Raw genomic sequence first — 19,918 nt, 5'->3', positions numbered from 1 at the left:
AAGCCTTTCTTTTTTGTTTAAACAGAAAAAGGGGAAATGATGGAGGTGGGTCTTGTATCTTATCTGTTGATTTCATTGGTTAATAATAAAGAAACTGCCTCGGCCCTCATAGGACAGAAAATTAGGTAGGCGGAGTAAACAGAAGAGAATTCTGGGAAAAAGAAGCTTAGTCGAGGAGTCGCCATGATTCTCCCGCTCCAGACAGACGCAGGTTAAGATCCTCCCTGGTAAGCCAGCTCATGGGCTACACAGAATATTAGAAATGGGTTAGAACAATATGTAAGAGCTAGCCAATAAGAAGCTGGAACTAGCCGGGCCAGGCAGTGTTTGAAAGAATACAGTTTCCGTGTAATTATTTCGGGCATAAGCTAGCCATGAGGGCGGCCGGGTGCCGGGGACGCAGCCCCGCCGCTCCTAATTTCAACAACCATCAACTACTCAGCTACATCCCCTTTTCTAACCAACAGTGAAACTGGTTGGGAAGATGGTGAGACCAACACCTAGGAGAAGAACTAACAGCTGAGCTCCAGGCCCGGCATCAGACCCGGCACGAAAGCACCCCAGCCTCTAGTGCTTTTGTCACAGGATCACCTTCTTATTGGATTCTCATCCCACATCAAGGGCTGCACTGGGGCTAAAGTAATCAACAGGTCTGCAGAGACTCCAGCCGTGACCCTAAGAGACGAGGGATGGCAGGAACTGGACCCGTTCAGACCTCCTTTGCATGCTTCTAGTTCAATGCAGACTTCCTTCTTACTGTAAGTATTTACAGTAAGGTCCCCTTTACAGTGAACTCTCTTGATGAGTGTAAAGCGATCTAATTTAGGGGTGGGGTTGTAGTTCAGCTAGCAGAAGGGCTGGGCTTGCTCCCAACACCTCACACGAACACCAGCTTAGAGACACCATGATTTTAAAGGTAGGCGGTGCTTTGGCAATAAGACCACTGTGACACCTGGGGAAAGAGCCTGACAGCAGAGCACTTGCCTAGCTTTCTGGAAGCCCCACGCTCAATGCCCAGTGTTAAAACACAACCTGTATAGTAAGGTGAGATCCACACAGGACCCACGTTTGCGGCAGCTCAGGGTCAGCTCCTGGCCCCCACGCCCCCCTGGCCCTGCGCTGGCACTCAGCCTGCCTCTATGCAAGGCCCTCAGTCTTCCTCCCCTTGTGGAGCGCCAATGCCACGTCCACAGCAGTGACTGCCGTGTAGTGACAAAATGCCTTTGCGCTGGCTTTTACCTGCTGAAGGATTGGGGTTAGAGCTTCTTGGAGCGAAGCCCCAGGTGGTCCCCCTGGCAATCAGTGGTCGAGATAGGACCTGATGCCAGAGGCAGATCTCGTATCTGGAGATGGCCCTGAGAGCGAGCCCTCCTGACACCTTGCTTGATCTTTCTCTGTATTTCTTAATTTTCTTGTTTATAGCTGACCGCTTACCAAGAGATTAAAGTACGTCCTTGGCTCGGCTCCACCGTTCATTAAAGCAGTCCTTGAGGAACTGAAGTATGCCCCACGCCACATGAGCCTGGGAAACTTTATTAATTATGAAACAGAAGCGGCTAAAGTTGAAATGTTACGAGGGAATCGTCATAGTGAATCAGATTTAGAGAGAAAAGGAGAGTTAGAGAAAATTCCCCTTTATGGAAAGATTAGCTAGATCTCAGAAGCCCTGGTGTCTTTATAGTAAGAAGGAAAGAAAGGAAATTATTGAAAACATGAGACCAGCTTTAATATATTGGTATAGGAACTATCCTGAGAAAATGAGAAAACTATTAGGGAATATGGAGCAAAGAATAAAAAACTATATAGATGGAAAGCTAAACACAGGACCCTGAGAACTAGTCTCCCACGGTAGAATGTAAATAATGGTGTGAGACAGAATTCTAAGAGACAAAACAAAACTAAAAGTCCTTGCCAACATCTTGAGCACGTAGAGGGGAGCACGTAGAGAGGAGCACGTAGAGGGAGCTCTATTTTGATTATGCTTAGCCTTGATTTATGTCTGGAACCCTGAGTGGGGTGATGCAGTGAGCCTGCCAAGTCCTTTGATCTGTTTTTTACAAAAACTGAAGCTTTACAGAAGTAAAATTGCAGCAGATTCTCACTACACAGTGTGTCTGTCTGTCATTCCCTTGCGTCGTATCCTGGCTATCCTATCCTTCACCCTGTTCTCCCGTGGATAGTGGTCTCCGAGAGAGACGGTCCGTGGCACGCCAACACACATCACACTGCTCAGGGGAACAGCAGGTTCTGCAGTCAGTCAGAGAGCAGTTCAGATGCGTGTTCTAGCCTAACTTCAGGGTACAGAACTCTGTCAAGTTAAATGTAGACTGCTCACAGGAATTCGTAATAAAGGTACTTAAAATTCTAGGGGAAAAAAATTTCAATTTAGTATTTTTAACTAATTATTGCAGTTACTGAGAGTTCATAATTTGCTAGGCATTACCAAAAATTCTCTCCATTCAGAAGGAAAGCTAGTGCCCATGGAGCAAGTCACAGGACCAAGGCTAGAACCCAAGTCTGCATGGCTCCACATGCTGAAGGCTGAATCCACAGCACTTCAGACTGAAACAACAACACAAAGTTAGCGTGTCTGAGGACACTGGGTCTAGCAAACACTCTGCCATCACCGCCAGCACTCAAAGGATGTTGTTTTGTGACGGCTCCACTGACTGAGGATGACTCAGCACCACTATCGCTAACTTATCTGACTGTAAAAGTCTAGATGAGCACATTCTAGAAGCAGTCTCCAAAGAACTCTAAAAAGCCAAGGGATAGTCACGTCTGCGCACCAAGAGTCCAGAGGCCAGGCTGCTGAGAACACAGCCCTGGACTGGGCAGGGGCTCTAAACACTGGAGCAAACACCAGGTGGCAACATCAGTTTCAAGTTTGAATTCCAAGCTGGTGAAGAAAAACAGAATTCAATTCAGTAAAACCTTCCCAGAGCCCGGCAAAGCTCCATAGCGCCTCAGCACCTCAGCGTGTCGTCCCTGATGCGGCCTGCTCAGGAAGGATCGAATGCCAATTTTAATATTGGAATTCCTTAATTACAGCTGTTTAAGACAGTTATGCATGGCTAGGTACTCCGGCACCAAAGCGGTTAGTATGAAAGAATGAAAGGCTTCTTGCATGAGCCCAGAGTACTGCCTTGCTGGATCATATGTCACAGAACCACGGGAAAAAGCCGGCAAGTCAACTTCAACTGGATTTATGGGCGCCTGTCGTTTCCTCCCGCGAATTTACTTCACAAGCAGCTGGTAGAGTAAGTGACTCTAAACTGGCTGGCTTTATTGTTTGTTATTAACTATTTCGACAGCAGCTATGGACCTGCAGCTAATTCAAGCATGTTCTCGGTTCAAAGGGAACTTAATTATCTCAAGCCAACAGCAGTTCTCCATCCCTCCACAGGGAAGAGATTAACTGCTACCATAATGACATTCCCAAAGCTAGGATACAGAGCACAGAGGATCGCGGCAGAGAACCCTGAAGAGAAAAGAGCCCCAGGCTGGGTTTGTTACTAATCTTGCAATGAAGCTTTGCTTCCCTTCCACTTGCCACTCACTCCCCTTAAACCTCATCACTGTCAGTAGCAATGAAAACGTAATGAGTGTCTGGAAACGGTGGCTTGGGCTCAGCCATCACCCCCGAGGGTTGCCACTAATGAGCTGAGAGAAGCTTCTCCCCTGGGTCCCCGCTAAGGGCCCCACTCAGAAGCCACCACATCTCTCACTCAGCGAACTGAGGGCTCCTCCACTCTGCTGCATCTCTGAGCGCAGCGCACGGCGGCACAGGCCTCTACCACCAGCACCAAGGAGCCCAAGGCAGGAGCACTGTCCCGAGACTGGTCGAATGAACCACCTCACGATCTTCACACACATTTCCTACACACCTGCAGTACAGCACATGTCCTTGTCACACACATGTATACACTTACCCACGACTCGTGATACAGGACTGTGAGGAGATACAGTGCGTAGTCATAGTTCTGTCTCTTCAGAGGGCATCTTTAAGGAGAGGAGAGGTCAAAGTTTTAGCATACAGATAATTCACAGGACATTCTAAAGTCAACAGGTAGAATTTTGAATTTTATCTGCCTTAGGAAAATTCTGTGCTGGGAATATTCAGGATAGCCAGACGTGGTGACACACCTAGGAGGCAGAAGCAGGAGGATCTCTGTGAGTCTGAGCCAGCCTGGTCTACAGAGAGAGTGAGAGAGAATATCCAGGGTATTAAATATTGCTGTTATTTCTATCTTGGCTCTCATCATTACTGGGGTTATTTGAACACCGCTAGCTTTAAGTCACTTTGAACACGGCAAACACAGCCCAAGAAGTTCTCTTTGCCGTCTCAGAGCTCAGGGCCAGGCCAACAGCACCTGGCCTAACGAGTCCATTTGAAACGCAGGACAGACAAGGCTGGGGAGACAGATCCGCTGGTAAGAGCACTGGCTGCTCGTGCAGAGGACCTGGGTTCAGGTCCCAACACTCAGAGGGCAGTTCATAAACCCATCTGTAATTTTAGTTCCAGGGGATCTGATGTTCTCTTCTGGCCTCCATGGCCACTGCATACATATAGGCAAAATATTCATACAAATAAAATAGAAATAAATCTTAAAAAAAAAAAAGCAGATGCTGATTCTTTCAAGAACGAGCTGTACTGCACATCTACTGCTGTGAACATTCCAATATCAAGTAAAACCTCCTATGAGATTAGGACAATAATACAGAAAGATTAACAACTGCTCCGATCTCTTTAAAGTACAAAAGCTTCATGTGGCTTCTTTAAAAGTCTTTTAACTCTTCATAGCTGCCATCATAAACCATATAACTGGATAAACGACGGATACTGTCATTGATAGAAAAAGGAGCATTATCAGATGGTGTACATGTACACACAACTGCACAGAGGCAAGAACGTGCGCGCGCGCGCACACACACACACACACACACTAAAGAACGCTAGTCTGCGAGGCTCCACCCACCTGTCTGTGGTGATAGTGAGTACATCGGTGCTCTTGCAATACCGCTCTCCCACAAGTTTTATAAGTTTCTTCTTTGCATGGTTGTCTAAATTCAAACTGGAAAGTTTAACCTTAAAAATACAAGAAAAGAATATGTAAAAACATCATATAATTTGCTTCATGAAGAAAGGCAGCACTGTTATTTAAATCAACATTAAACTCACAAAAACAAAACTTGCCCAACTTCCCCGTACGCAGCCAGCAGTCAGCAAAGCACACAACGCAGCGTTACTCTCGGAAAGCAGAAAGGCAAAGCGGACCCAGTATGGACTGGGCTGCAGTGCTGGCGCATGCACAGCAGGACCGACCGACACGCCGCTGTGAGAAGCACTAACAGAAGAGACCCAATCGCTGTCAGCGCACAGACCTAGGCACTCCCGACCTCTCCACCATGAGAGAGGTTACTGCATGGCCACAGCTGGTCCAGCAATGGAAATGGCACCCGGCCTGTAAACGCCCCAGGAGGCCGGAACATCACCCAGGGAAGAGTCAGCTTTCTTCAGAAGCTAACATTGGCTCCACGGCTGGTAGGAGCTTGTCTGGCAGGCTGGCCAAGTGCTGACTGGCACAGAGCCCTAACCACCAAGCCTGGTGACCTGAGCTCCACCATCAGACCCCACACGGCAGAATGAGAAAACAGACTTCCGCAGTTGCCCTTGGCCACCACAGAAGGACGGACACACACACACACAGAAGGACGGACACACACATACACAAATGAATACATTTTTTGTTTGTTTGTTTTTTAAGACAGGGACTCTCAGTAGCAATGGAACCATACTGGAAGTTGCTTGAACTCAGAGACCCACCCACCTGTCTCTGCCTCCTGAGTGCTGGGATTAAAGGTGTGTGCCACCAGCACCTGGCTCGAATACAATTTTTTAAAGGATATGAGGGCTGCCTAGAAAAAACATTTTCTCTCCCTCATCTCTGTACCGCCTTTTGGCAAACAGGATTAAAGCGCTATCTGGCACACGTCAGGCACGCACTCTGCCAGTAGCTATACTCCTAGCTCAGAGTTTTTTTCTCCAAGGGCGACTCTAGCTCAGTGGAGGAGTGTCTGCTGGGTCTCAGGGACAATCCCCAGCAAGGCCAAGAGAGAAACGCTGTTTCCAGTTCTACTGGAACATGTAGGAGACAGTGAGTTTAATCTTTCTGTGTGCTGAGACAGAACCTAGGTAAACTGTACTCACTATATAGCCCGAGTGCCTCAGGCTTGAGACTGTCACCCTAGCCTCCTCAGTGCGAGGACCACAGGCCTGTGCCACCAGGCCACCTCTAAACTGGACTATTTACAGGCTGTTCTCAGAGCATCTGGAGTTTCAAGATGCTCTGGTACAGGAGTGGTTCTCAATGTACTGGCCTTCAGTTCCCCTTCCCATGGAATTGTCTTCCTGAAGACACACTGGGGAATACAGGACTGAATGAGAACTCTTTAGTTTGCAGAGAATTGTGTCAAGGGTTAAGGTATTAACTAGAGATAGGTAAGTCTGACATTAGAATATAGCTCAATAAAATACTACTAACCTATTTTTGGTTATTATAATAAATTTCTAAACTTGATTGATGTGGGATTCCCCTCTGCATGCTGTGATTACCATTGGTTAATAAAGAAACTGCTTGGGGGGCTGGAGAGATGGCTCAGTGGTTAAGAGCATTGTCTGCTCTTCCAAAGGTCCTGAGTTCAATTCCCAGCAACCACATGGTGGCTCACAACCATCTGTAGAGAGGTCTGGCGCCCTCTTCTGGCCTTCGGGCATACAGACAGAATATTGTATACATAATAAATAAATAAATATTTAAAAAAAAAAGAAACTGCTTGGGCCTGCGCAGGGAATAAAGGTAGGCAGAGAAAACTAAACTGAATGCTGGGAGAAAGGAGGTAGAGTCAGAGAGAAGCCATGTAGCCCCACTGGGGACAGACACTGGAACTTTATCCAGTAAGCCACAGTTATGTGGTGACACACAGATTAGTAGAAATGGGTTAAATTAAGTTGTAAGAGTTAGCCAATAAGAAGCTAGAGCTAATGGGCCAAGTAGTGATTATAATAATACAGTTTCTGTGTGGTTATTTCAGGGCTGAGCAGCTGAGAACCAACACTTGGCCTTCCATCAACAGTTGACCAACTTTATAAAGAAACAGGTTTATTCATTTGCAGTTCTGGGGGTGCAAGGACATGACACTGGCCCTGTAGGAAGGAACAACCACATCCCAAGACAGGGAGCCAAGACAGCATCTCGGGCTTAGCTTCTCCACAAGCAGCTTGCTCTGTGAAGAACTAGCCCAGGTCTCACAAGACAGCATCTCGGGCTTAGCTTCTCCACAAGCAGCTTGCTCTGTGAAGAACTAGCCCCGGTCTCACGAGCACTGTCAGCCCCTCCCTCCCCGGGAGGGCGCCCTACAACTTAAGAACTTCCACAGCTCCCAGTTCATCACTACCATATTGAACACCAAGCTCCTAAAACCCAAGTCTGCAGGGACAGGTGGCAACCATATGCCTGTCACAGCAAGCATAGTTTGTTCTCTGGAAGGCATCAGGAGTAAGAAGGAACTGAAACCTCAGGAAGAAGAAAAGAGGCTAAGCAGGATTCTCAGATTCTACCGTCTTCATCTCTTAGTTCAGTAACCCTGGCCTCCTCTCCCAACACCACTGACACAGCTTATTCCATTTCTCCACCGAATTACATACAACCTTTGAGGGGAGAACACTGACTACTCTATTCTCGGCAATAGTGGAGGTGTTTGGTAAATTAACATATAAAGTTTAAAAAGAAAGGAACTGAGTCGTGGTGCTGCCCACACCCCAGCAGTTAGGAGGATCTCAAGTTCAAGACAGCTGGGGTTCCACAGTGAGACCCTGTCTCAGCAAACAATTCACTATCACACTGCCCTCTGCAGGCGACGAGAGCCATCGCTGTCTTCTGGAGAGAGTATACTTGATAAATAAGCAACTCACTGTGCTGACTGACAGGTAATATGGAGAAAGAGTTGTATGAAGAGAGCACCGCACCACTCTTTAACAGTGCCAGTGTATGTACATGTATCCACAAGCAGTGACAACATGCAGTGAGAGGAATACCCTTCACGCTAGGGTGTGTGAGAATACAGTGACTTTTAAACAGCTACGAAATTTATAACATTAAACATAATTTAAATTCCAATTTTTATGCCAATGTTCAAAAAACTGGCAGCAATGTTGATTATCACTGCAATCACTGTTTTAAAGCCTCCTAGATAAAAAGATTCTAGCCAGACTCTGAAGCTCTTCAGAGTGGCTCTGTGGCACATTCACGCTACCTCCTAGGCTGCAAGGGCACTGCAAACCCTCATCTCTGAGCTGGACCAACACTCTGGCTTCAAGGCCAAGTGTCATTCACAGCCTCTCTTCCCAAACACGTGCTTCACAAGCTGTGGATTCCACAGTCTTGTGCTAGTAACATTATCCCCAAACGATGCTGCCACTTCCGGCCACAGGAGGCAGTAGTGAGACGTGCTATCCTCAAATGTCAAGAACTACAGGACACTGAAGAATGCCCAAGTAAATAAAATGACTCCCATATACGCAAGCGAATGGACAGAGCTGTGGCACCCACAAAGAACCGAGCCTGGCTTCCAGGTTTGCCACTTGCTCTGCAGCTTCAGGTCACCTGATCGCCCACAAAGATGTTTTCTCAGCACAACTAAGTTCACAGGATTTTTGCAGAAATATATGAGATTAACAGGAGAAAGCACTTTTTGTTTGTTTTTCGAGACAAGGTTTCTCTGTAGCTTTAGAGACTGTCCTGAAACTTGCTCTGTGGACTAGGCTGACCACGAACTCACAGAGACTGCCTCTGCCTCCGAGTGCTGGGATTAAAGGTGTGCACCACCACCACCAGGCTGAGGAAAGCACTTCTGAAGTAAAGTCTTACACAAACATAAAGTGTCTCTAATTCTGAACAACTTTTCTGACTATGGAGAAATTATGTAGATTTGCACAGTGGGGCCTGGAGAAGCGGCTGTACAAGCATAAGGTCCTGCATTCGGATCCCAGCTCCCACGGAAACATCAGGACTGCCTGTAACTGCAGCTCAGGTGGAGCCGGGGTCTCCTGAGCAGGCTGGCTAGGCAGATCAACAAGCTCTGGGTTCACAGGACAGGTCCTGCCTTAACTAGCTAGTAAGATGATTCCTGACTTAAGCCCAGGCCCTCCATACATGTTTACATAGACATGCACTCACATATACACATGAGCCCACAAACACACTAACAAGCACATGCATGCAAATATACCATAACAGAGACAAGCATACACACATGTATACACACACAGAGATAAGCATGCACACATACACACAAAGAAATAAGCATACACGCACACAAACACAAAAACAAGCATACACACATGCACAAACACATACGCATATACACAGAAAGTATGCACACACACAACACATTCACAGAAAAACAGGCATACATAAATGCTCACACGCCACACACACACAATAAATGTGATCCCTGTAAATACTATTGCTGTGGTTTGGATATGAAATGTCCCCACAGGCTCATGTGTCTGAGTACTTTATCCACAGTGGCGGTGCTGTACTGAGACATTACAGAACCTCTGGGAAGCAGGGTCTGGCTGGAGGAATCAGGGAGCTGGGAGGACAGCCTCCATGTTATGGTGTGGCTCCACATCCAGGCCAAGCTTGCTGCTTACCGATGCAGAGACACGAGCGAGCGAGCTGCCCCCATGCTCCTGCTGCTATGCTTCCCGGCTGTGAAAGGGTAGCAAGGTCAATCTTCCCTAAACTGCTTCTGTTAGGTACTCTGTCTCAGTAATAAGAAAGTCATGAATGCAACTGTATTACAGAATTTGTTTTCCTTCCCCACACTGATTTAGTTTAGCCCCAGAATTCATGTAAAGGTGGAAGGAGGAACCACTGCACAGAAGAAAACTAATGACTGTTTAATAATCGCTAACCATGTTTATTCCTAGGAAATACAACACAGATTACAATGCACACACAATACCATCCCATTAAATACAAAGGAGGACTGAGCAGTAAAACACGCATTCGTTTTATAAGGCCATGCAGAATGCACTTAAAATCTAACAGCAGCCACGGTGTAAACGCTCCTCTTACCCTCAGAGTCACCACTCGTGATTTGGGGTTCCGAACAGAGGGTCCTGAGGACACGTAGTCAGCTGTGTCGATCTCGATCGGAAAATACTTCTCACATTTCTCGTCGCTGTCCAGTGCAGCTGGCCACTCCGTGCAGAAATCTGAGAGGATGAAAAGTTATCTCATTCACAGCTCTGTAATGACCACGTGACACAGGCTGGAGACTGGACAGTCACGGGGAAGCTGTCCTCTGCATCGGCCTTTCCTCTGCAGTCCACCCTACCCTGATAATGTTCAGTTTAGTGGGGAGCAGGGATGCTGGGGTGTGGTTGAGAGTTTGCCATGCCCACGACCCAGTCCCCAGCACTGAAACTGAGAACGCCCATGATGGACGCGCCAGGCTCTGCGAGTAGCTGCTGCTTAACTCCTCTTTCCCAACAACAGGCAGACAGCTTGGTGCCCAGAATCTACTGCTTGTGAGCAGCAAGAAGGAATGATAACCATTCCCAAATCGACACCACTAGAAAGATCAACTGACAGGAACTGGAACCCCGGAAGGAGCTAAGTCCTGTCAGCGTTCTTCCTGAACCTGACGTATATCATTGCCAGAGGGTCCGAACACTAACTCTTGTTCTTCCACTTGACCCCAGTGAGCAGTGGGGTGACCCTAGACAGAAGGTAGTCCCGGGTCTCAAGCACTTATGGTCAGGGTTCTCATTCCCCTAGCCGAGGTATAAACTCAGTTCCCAGTTTGTTGATGGGGAGAAGCTACGCTTCCCAGTTACTGGGCTCTGACTTCGCAGCGCCCTATGTGGTCAAGTCTGCATGGAAGAGGGTTTAGCTGAGGATGAAGACTTCTCACACCGGCTCTTCTCGGTCCCTGAAGAGCCCCACTCTAAGAGCAAATGACAGCAACCCGTTCCTCAGGCTGTGAACAGCGGACCTCACAGACAGCACACTGTGAGAAAAGCTGGCCATCTCTGTGACAGATAACCCGGGGACTCGGAGAGGCCTTCGCCTGTGACATTTCCCCAAGCTAACAATTTTCCAACTGCAGTACTTTGTTCATCTTCCTTTAGGCTTCCTCCGAGTCTGTAAAATGTCACTCTGAATTACAAAGGTCCTCTGATGGCAGAGGGCTGGGCTACTACAGCAGGAGGTCATGAATTCAAGGCCACCCTGGGCTACACAGGGGTGCTGGCCAGACCGGGTCACAAACAGAACACTGTGAGACCCTGTCTCAAACAGAACAAACCCCCACAAAACAACAAACCCCTAAAGCCTGTACTTGAAGGAAGTACACCACTGAAACGGAGAATATTTTGATGCGAAGGAAAGACCAGAGGGCAGAGCTGACCGTCATGTCCACCGTGGACTCGGGCAGCACCCGACGCCAGGATGCAGGCCACCAAGCACTCGTGGAGACAGTCTGATCAGTTCACAGACTGCACATAAGTTATTTCAATCATCAGATGATAATCACAGTTTTTACATTAAATTACCTAAATTACGTGCCCCCAAAACCACAGGCAGTGGGAAGCCCATAACAGCCCATTAGTGTCCGATAGGTGCAGCAGTGGTCGGCTCTGAAGAGCCTCGGCTTTTATGTAACTTCTCCTCTGGCTCTTCAGCCCTGGTAAATTACTGAGCTTTCCTGCATTTCACATTTTCCATTTGCAAGTTAGATATAAGATCTGAAGTGGCCTACTTTGAAAGAAAACTGAGAAGAGATGCTGAGAAACCTTGAGTCTTTTGGAAGCTGCACTCTCGAGCCAGAGACAGCAGAGGTGTAATTAGGAAATGACAAAGCCCTCGTTTATGTCAGTGCTGCCGCACAGAAGCCTTCGCTTCAGTCTAGGAACTGGAGAACTCCTTCATCAAAACAATCAGTTGCTAGAATACAGGCACATTTAAAAATAGTGTTTAAAAGAGAAAAATGGGGTCGGCAGATCGGCTGAGAGAGTAGAGGCTTGCTGCCAAGGCTGACTACCAGAGCTTGATCCAGGGACCCACATGGAGGAAGGAGAACTGAGTCTCGTAAGATATCTCTGACCTCCATATGCACACCATGGCCAGCACATGCCCTAACATGTACACGCGCACATACAGAAGAAATGTCATTTTAAAATTACTTTTTAAAAATTAAAAAGATAAAAAAATGCAATTTATCATGGTATATCAGAATGCATTCGTTAACCGGCTTTTACAAGATTAAAAAAATGGAATTCAATCTGTGGGACATTAATTTGGAATGGTTGTCACTTTTAGAAATGTCCTAGGTTTTGTTCCTTTCCTAAAAAGTCAGAACAAGTCCTCTGCACACGGACAGAGCCTCTGACGGGATAATCAGGGACACTAGGATGCCATCTGAGGGTGCTTACCCTTCAACTATGGAATACCCAACAGCACACACACACACACACACACACACACACACACACACACACACACACACGAGAACTACGTGAAAATGTCTGCCTTCAAGTCATTGCTGCCGGTGGCAGTGGCGTTCCTCCGCAGGCTCACTTGTGTGAGCCGGTGGCATTGCTTTGGGAGGCTGTCCAACCTTTAGGAGGCAGGGCCGAGCTGGAGGAAATTTGGTGTGGGGTTACTGTTCTGCTTCCTGACCTGCCAAGACAGTAAGCCACTTTACACTCCAGCTGTGTCAGTCAGGAGCCCACAGCCACGCCTTCCCTGCCATGACAGATTAGATTACCTCAAATTATAAACCCAAACAAATCCCCCATAAGTTGTTTCAGTTAGGTAGTCGGTCATACTACAAGAAAAGTACTAATAATTCACTGGGCGGTGGGGATGCATGCCTTTAATCCCAGCACTCAGGAGGCAGAGGCAGGTAGATCTCTGTGAGTTCGAGGCCAGCCTGGTCTACAGAGCTAGTTCCAGGACAGGCTCCAAAGCTAAAGAGAAACCCTATCATGAAAAACAAAACAAAAAGTCCTACTAATCCATGTGGGAAAGAGAAGGCCACGATGCAGGTGGATGACAGACACGCCAACGTCCAAGGAGCAACAGACGCTGCTCCAAGCCAGCAGCTCTGGAGCTGCAGTGGCAGTGTCCCTGCGGTCACCGCTGTTCTTCACACGCAGGCAGAGCACACAGAGCACACACTGCAAGAACAAAGAAACTCGGTTCTCTGGAAGGGGTTACAAGAACTAAGTGATAACTAAGAGATTTTTCTGGGATGAGAGGCAGGGATGGAATACAGGAGGCTTCAACTATTTGATTAGCCACATGTACCAATCACTTTTAAGTTGTCAGTGTTAACAATTAACCAGGTCAAGTCTGAATCATGAGGCAGAGGCAGGAAGATCACTGCAAGGTGGAGGCCGGTTTTCTATACAGCATGTTTCAGATCAACCTGGGCTACCCTGCCTCAGGTAGGTAGGTAGGTAGGTAGACAGAAGATAGGTAGATAGATAGATATGTATGTAGACAGATCGGTAGGTAGGTAGGTAGACAGATGATAGGTAGGTAGATAGACAGATGATAGGTAGGTAGAAAAATAGATGACAGACAGACAGACAACTCAAGGATAACTGCAGTGTGGGGTCCCACTGCCGACCCTCCCTCCGGCGGTTTGGCTACTCAGCTCATCCTACACTCTTAAGCCTGAGTCTCAGGTATCTGTCCAGTCCACACAAGTGCTTTCTCTACCTCAACAACAAGTGCTGAACCCACCTACAAGTGAGATCACAGCAGGCGGATCTAGTGCAGTGCTGGGGGGAAGCCAGCTTAGGGTCGTGGGGTGTCCTGGAGACCTCGGGAACAGTGTCCATCAGAACTTCACAGGGAGACCCTACTGCTGAACAGAGGAGTGAGCTGGTGCTGACCCAGGCTTCCTTCCCACTGGCTAGCGTCAAGTCCCAGAAGTGGCTACGCAAGCTGCCAGGGTAAAAATCATTAGCGGTTTCACAGAGCTCTGAACTACAGGCTACAATAACAAATCATATGTCAAGATACGCCCATGTGTGTGACAGTGACACACACATCATGAGGTTACCAGCCACTCATGGACTGGATATAAGCACCCCCACAGGAGGCACATGCCCAATACGGGAAACCTGGCTGAGAGTCCACAAGTGGGGAGCACACAGGCCCCAGGTGTGAACATACTATTATCTGGCTCACGGACATGGCATGAAACGGTCCTCTAAATCCGCGTCTCTATACAACAGATTAGGGCAGCTCTGGGACCACATCAAAGTAGGGGACAGTGCAGGAGACAGTGGTTAGTTCTAATTTCACAACTGGCTAAGTGTCTGGAAGGCTCAACAACCACTCGGACATCTTCTTACCCCGCCCCAAGGCTCAGGGACTGTTGCTTCAAAGAGGGCGGAGGAACCGCAGCTGTGGTTGCCCACACATGAGCACTCCAGTCTACAGAGTGGGGAGGGGCTCTGAGTCCCGGTCCCCACATGAGGAGCCAATGATGGCCAATGTCTTCTTGGAGAGGGAGATTCAGACTTCCTTACTCCAAGCAGGTCAATCCCTGCTGCCATGGATGGCCCCACACCCATGAACTTAGGAGTGGGAGGTTTTATTAGGATGGGATGAAGGTGGATACGATAAAAATATAATGCATGCATGGAAGGGAATTTCATACTTTCACATCTGAACTCATTCACTTTATGGAATGAACCATATGTAGGATGACCAACAATATGGAAAATGCAGCAATTCAGCTCTTGGATAAATGTACTGGCCTGAAGGACAGTATTTCAGGAAAGAATCACTGTGGCTTCTTACGGTCAAGCGCAACTCTACAGACATGACCCCACCCCAGCGGAGACAGCACGACACACACCAACTGTGTGCTGACACCGGCCACCTGCTGTTGTGGGGAGTTTACACTGGATGAAGACGAATGGCTGTGATTGGTGTACTAAAAAGCCGAACAGCCAATAGCTAGGCAGGAGAGATAGGCAGGACTTCCGAGCAGACAGAGCGCTGGGAAGAAGAAAGGTGGAGTCGCCAGCCAGATGTGGAAGAAGCAGGATGGGTAGGGCAGAGTAAAGGTAACCAAGTCACATAAAAGAACACAGGTTAAAAGAAACGGGCTAACTTAAGTTATAAGAACTAGTTAGGAACAAGCCTAGGCTAAGGCTGTGCTTCCATAATTAATAAGTCTCATGTCACTGTTTGTGAGCTGGTAGCCTAAAGACAAATCAGTCTACAATCTGCTTCTACTACTGCACATTTATTAAATATTCTTGATGGTGTTTATTTTTAAATATAAAACGGAACTAGTTTTATATTTAAACACAGACTGCTTCTGGTGAGTAAATACAATGCACAGCCAAGCCTTAGTTTCAACCTGTTTGTTTTTGATGAGTTTACAGCGCTCAGCAATAATTATTGATAAAAGGGCTGTGAGGTGGCTCTGCAGTTAAGAGCTGCTCTTCCAGACAGGGACCTAGGTTTGAGTCCCAGGACTCGATGGCTGACAACCACGTTTAACTCCAGTTCCAGGGGACCTGACACCCTTTTCCAGCACTAGGCATGCATGCACATGACAGACACATATGCATACAGGTAAAACACCCATACGCAATACACACATAATGTAACAAACACGAACTGCTGCTTTTACACTGAACATCTTAAACTATTTACAAACTGATGTTAATGGAGAGAGAGGCGGGAGGGTGGAGCCTACCTTATTACAGCATTTGGTGGAAATATATCTCAGGCTAGCTTGGGCTACATAGCAATATACAGGCCACCCTGGGCTATCTAGTAAAGAACAACAAAACTCTCTCAACAAAACAAAAGGGAAAGGAAAGAGACAGTGACTCAGAGCGGAAGGCTGTGTCTCATTAGACTCAAGTCTTTCTGCATGTGAAATCAGCCCCAGGCTCCCAGAGGAAAGCGTACCTTTTAGAGCTGCACAATGCCTCCTAATCGCCACAGGAGTCAGATGCAGGAAATTTGGGATCTAAAACAGAGAGGTTTTAAAAGATAAGTTACAGTCAACTCTCCCCCAGCCACCCCCGTTTCGTGAGCTGGAGTCTCAACACTTCCTAGATATTCACAAACTCCCAGGCTCTAATGACCTTCCTGCTCAAGCTTCCGGAGCAGCTGGGCTACAACCATGCATCTCCACGCCTGCCATGTCATAAACGCACGGGAAGGATCATATTCCTATAGCCTGAACCAGAACCAGTAAATCACGTAAATAAAAGGGGACAGCTCTTCCGCAGCATCAGTCCAAGCCCCGAGACTCTGTATGATTTATTTCTGATACACCAGAATCGGCACTCATCTTTCATTTTACCTGTCTTACAAGACAGCAGTCATGTTAAAACATAAACACTGCCATAGCATTCTTTCTGCCATGAATCTACAGCGTTCGTGCGCTGCTCCACTATAAACCAAAGGCACTCAGGGTGTGTTAGCTCACACTAGCAATTCCAGCACTTGGGGAGACTGTGAAGGCAAGGTCACCCCGGACTGCACAAGACAGTCTCATAAATCCAGAAAACAACAACAACAATAATTTTGAAAGCGCGTAACACCAATCTGTCAATCCCCAATTCTCCAAGAAGCCTGGCACGTTATTTCTGCTTACACACAATAGGCACTTCATAAACTGAATGAACAAAGCTGCAAGTCTCAACTACACAGATAATTGCATTTATTTATTAACTAAGCTTTTGAGAGAGAGTCCCCTGTAGCCCAGGCTAGCCTGACACTTGCTATGCACCCCAGATCCTCCGGCCTCGGCCTTGCAAGCATGCGCCATCACACCAGCTCTTATCTGAGCAGTCTAGTGAAGTCAGGAGCACATTCGTGCTGACACAGTACAGCAGAGAGTCAGAGTTGACTCCTTTCAAACAAGCAACTCTTACCAGCATAACTTGAATTGAATCTAAGTGTTACTGCTTTAAAAAGACTTATTCATGTTCTTTCTTCTGTATGAAGGTTTGCCTGCATATATGTATGTACGCCCTGCATGCCTAGAGCTGGAGTCCCCAGGGACTGGAGATAGATGGCTGTGAGTTACCTGTGGAATCATAACCACGGGAAGAGTGGAGGAGCGGCCAGTGCTCCTCAGTGCTGGTCCAGCTCTCTAGCCCCTACCAGCACAAGTTTTATTGTTGGGCATGTAAGAAGCAATTTACCTTAAGGAAACTTATTTGGGGAAAAAAAAAGTTAAAAAGCAGAAAGTTACTCTAAAAACTTGAATCTTGAATGTTGATTAGAATATATTTCCTTAAAAGCCAGGGGGAAAAAAGAACTACATGCTAGGATTAAGGAATGGGCAGCTTTTTTGATGGAGGTGGGTCTTGTATCTTATCTGTTGCTTTCATTGGTTAACTAATAAAGAAAACTGCTTGGCCCTCTGATAGGGTAGAATTTAGATAGGCGGAGTGTAGACAGAACAGAATGCTGGGAGAAAGAAGCAGATTGAGTGAGTCTCCATGATTCTCCCACCCAACACAGCCACAGGTTAAGCTCTTCCCTGGTAAACCACCTCGTGGGCTACACAGATTATTAGAAATGGGTTAGAGTAATATGTAAGAGCTAGCCAATAAGAGGCTAGAACTAATGGGCCAGGCAGTGTTTAAAAGAATACAGTTTCCATGTAATTATTTCAGAGCATAAGCTAGCCATGTGGGCTGCCGGGTGCTGGGGACTCAGCCCTGCCTCTCGTAATACAACACTTTTTTTTTTTTTTTTTTTTTGAGACAGGGTTTCTCTGTAGCTTTGGAGCCTGTCCTGGAACTAGCTCCTGTAGACCAGGCTGTTATCGATCTCACAGGGATCCACCTGCCTCTGCCTCCGAGTGCTGGGATAAAGGCACGTGCCACCTGTTCTCTTATTTTTGAAACATGTAAATCCTAGGATCGCCAAACAAATGCAGCTGGTGCAGATGAGGCAGTGAGCATGCTCAGTGACCCAGCAGCGACAGGGATGTGACAGTCGTCTGCCTGCACCAAGTTCCCTCCATCTGAAGGCCCGTCTGTCTCCTGTCTGCTGGGCAAGTCCCCCCCCCCTCCCCCCCGTTCCTTCCTGTCCTGCCCCTCCTCTTTATCAAAGTGTTAGAACTCTAGCACACAGGCGTGGAAACAGGAGGAACAGACACAGTAAGTGTGAGGCCACTCTGGCTGTGACTTCCCTCACAACAATCATCAGTGTGCAATCTGCCCTCCTTGGTTCCACCTGAAGGACACAACTGCAAGGCCACAGGGAAGCCAGAGGACTGATCTAATTTATCAGATGCCTGTGACTCCTGGAGTCTTCTTTACAGGAACAGCACCCATCCCTACCCGAGTAAGATCTGAAACACGATGAGCTGCTCTCTACTGGGCCCTAACACGAAGGTGGGGCGGGGATGAGCACCCACCTGGGCTGGAAGAGTCCTTTGTACACTGTGAAGATGGTTTACTCTCACTGGTTTAATAGAGCCAACTGCCCAACAGCTAGACACAAAGAGGTCAGGTGGGAGAGCCAGACTGAGAGAACACTGGGAAGAAGGAGGGCGCAGTCGCCAGCCAGATACAGAGGAAGTGAGAGTGAACGCACTGTGCTGAACACAGCTGTGGTAGGGCGCAGATAAGAAATACGGTTAATTTAAGTTGAAACAGCTGGTTTGTAACAAGCCTAAGCTATTGACTGAACATTTATGATACGTCTCTGTGTGCTTATTTGGGAACGGGTTTTGGTGGTACAGCCCACCGAAGAGCTGTCTGGGTCCTGAACCAGCTCCTTACCTTTAACAGCTCTAGATTTCCCTCCTTTGCCAAGGGCACACCCTTCTTTACTGGATACCCCATTCGGACAGGCAGAGGAACAGCAGAGGGTTTAAATGGCGCCGCAACCGGGTAGACACTGGGCCAGTCCTGGTCAACGTCCATCTTCTCTGTCCTCGGAGGCAGCACCTAAGAAACAGAAAATACTTTAAATTTTACAATATAAACATATTCTTTAATTTTAAGACAAAAGCTATAGCTAAGATACAGAAAAGTTGCAAAACCTGATTTCCAGGACTGAGAGAAACTGAGAAAGGCTGTGCACACCTGAATTTGACCCTGGGACTCCAAGGTGGAAAAAGAACCAACTCGACAGAGCTGTCCTCCAAACTCCAGCCTGCATCTGCAGCACCCACACCCACACAATACACACACAACAAATGAATGGACGGATTCCCAACAGATCTGTTAAGTAAAAGACACTAACTCAGCATAAATATCTCTGCTCAGCTGCTTCAAATTATGACAAGCTCCCCTTTAGATCACATTCACATTTCCTTCACAAGAATTAAACAATCTATTTATGTAGTTTATGAAATATGTTTATGAAGTTTATAAAAACCTCAGTGACGTAAGTCAACACAAGAGGATGTTAAGAACTTGGAGACCAGGCTGGGATGGGGCTCAGTGGGTAGTGTTGCTTAGATGCATGAAGCTGGGCGGAACCGTGGCAACTAGGTATGGTGCTCCATTCCCGTAAGCAGTGCTCAGAAGCTCTAGGCCAGGGGCTGGAGAGATGGTTCAGTAGTTAGGAGCACTGCCTGCTTTTGCAGAAGACCCAGGTTCAGTTCCCAGCACCCACATGGTGGCTCATAACTGTCTGTAACTCCAGTTCCATCTGACACCCTCCTATGGCCTCCTTGGATACCAGGCACAGATGGTACAAATATATACATACGAGCTAAATGCTCATACACACAAAATAGATATTTAAACATTTTCTAGAAAAAGTTCTAGGTCATACTTCTTACAAAGCAAGTTAAAGGCTACAGGAGACCACGCCTCAAAAAGAGGAGGAAA

General features: G+C 47.2%; 1 protein-coding gene across 1 annotated transcript in view; it reads right to left on the bottom strand.

Annotated features, from left to right (window-relative positions):
- The window catches only part of Mrps35 (mitochondrial ribosomal protein S35), a 37,794-nt gene that overhangs the window by 12,942 nt on the left and 4,934 nt on the right, over window positions 1-19,918 (bottom strand). Inside the window, exons 3-7 of the mRNA XM_050164721.1 lie at window positions 18,860-19,027; window positions 16,020-16,080; window positions 10,146-10,285; window positions 4,980-5,089; window positions 3,933-4,002 (exon numbers count right to left, since the gene is read on the bottom strand). Coding sequence (XP_050020678.1) covers window positions 3,933-4,002; window positions 4,980-5,089; window positions 10,146-10,285; window positions 16,020-16,080; window positions 18,860-19,027 — 549 coding nt within the window. The remainder of the gene's footprint in view (window positions 1-3,932; window positions 4,003-4,979; window positions 5,090-10,145; window positions 10,286-16,019; window positions 16,081-18,859; window positions 19,028-19,918) is intronic.

Source organism: Alexandromys fortis, unplaced genomic scaffold (assembly GCF_014885135.2).
Source record: "Alexandromys fortis isolate MF-2015 unplaced genomic scaffold, M_Fortis_MF-2015_v1.1 scaffold_153, whole genome shotgun sequence".
Taxonomy (NCBI): Eukaryota; Metazoa; Chordata; class Mammalia; order Rodentia; family Cricetidae; genus Alexandromys; species Alexandromys fortis.
This window is presented reverse-complemented; position numbering and strand designations above follow the sequence as displayed.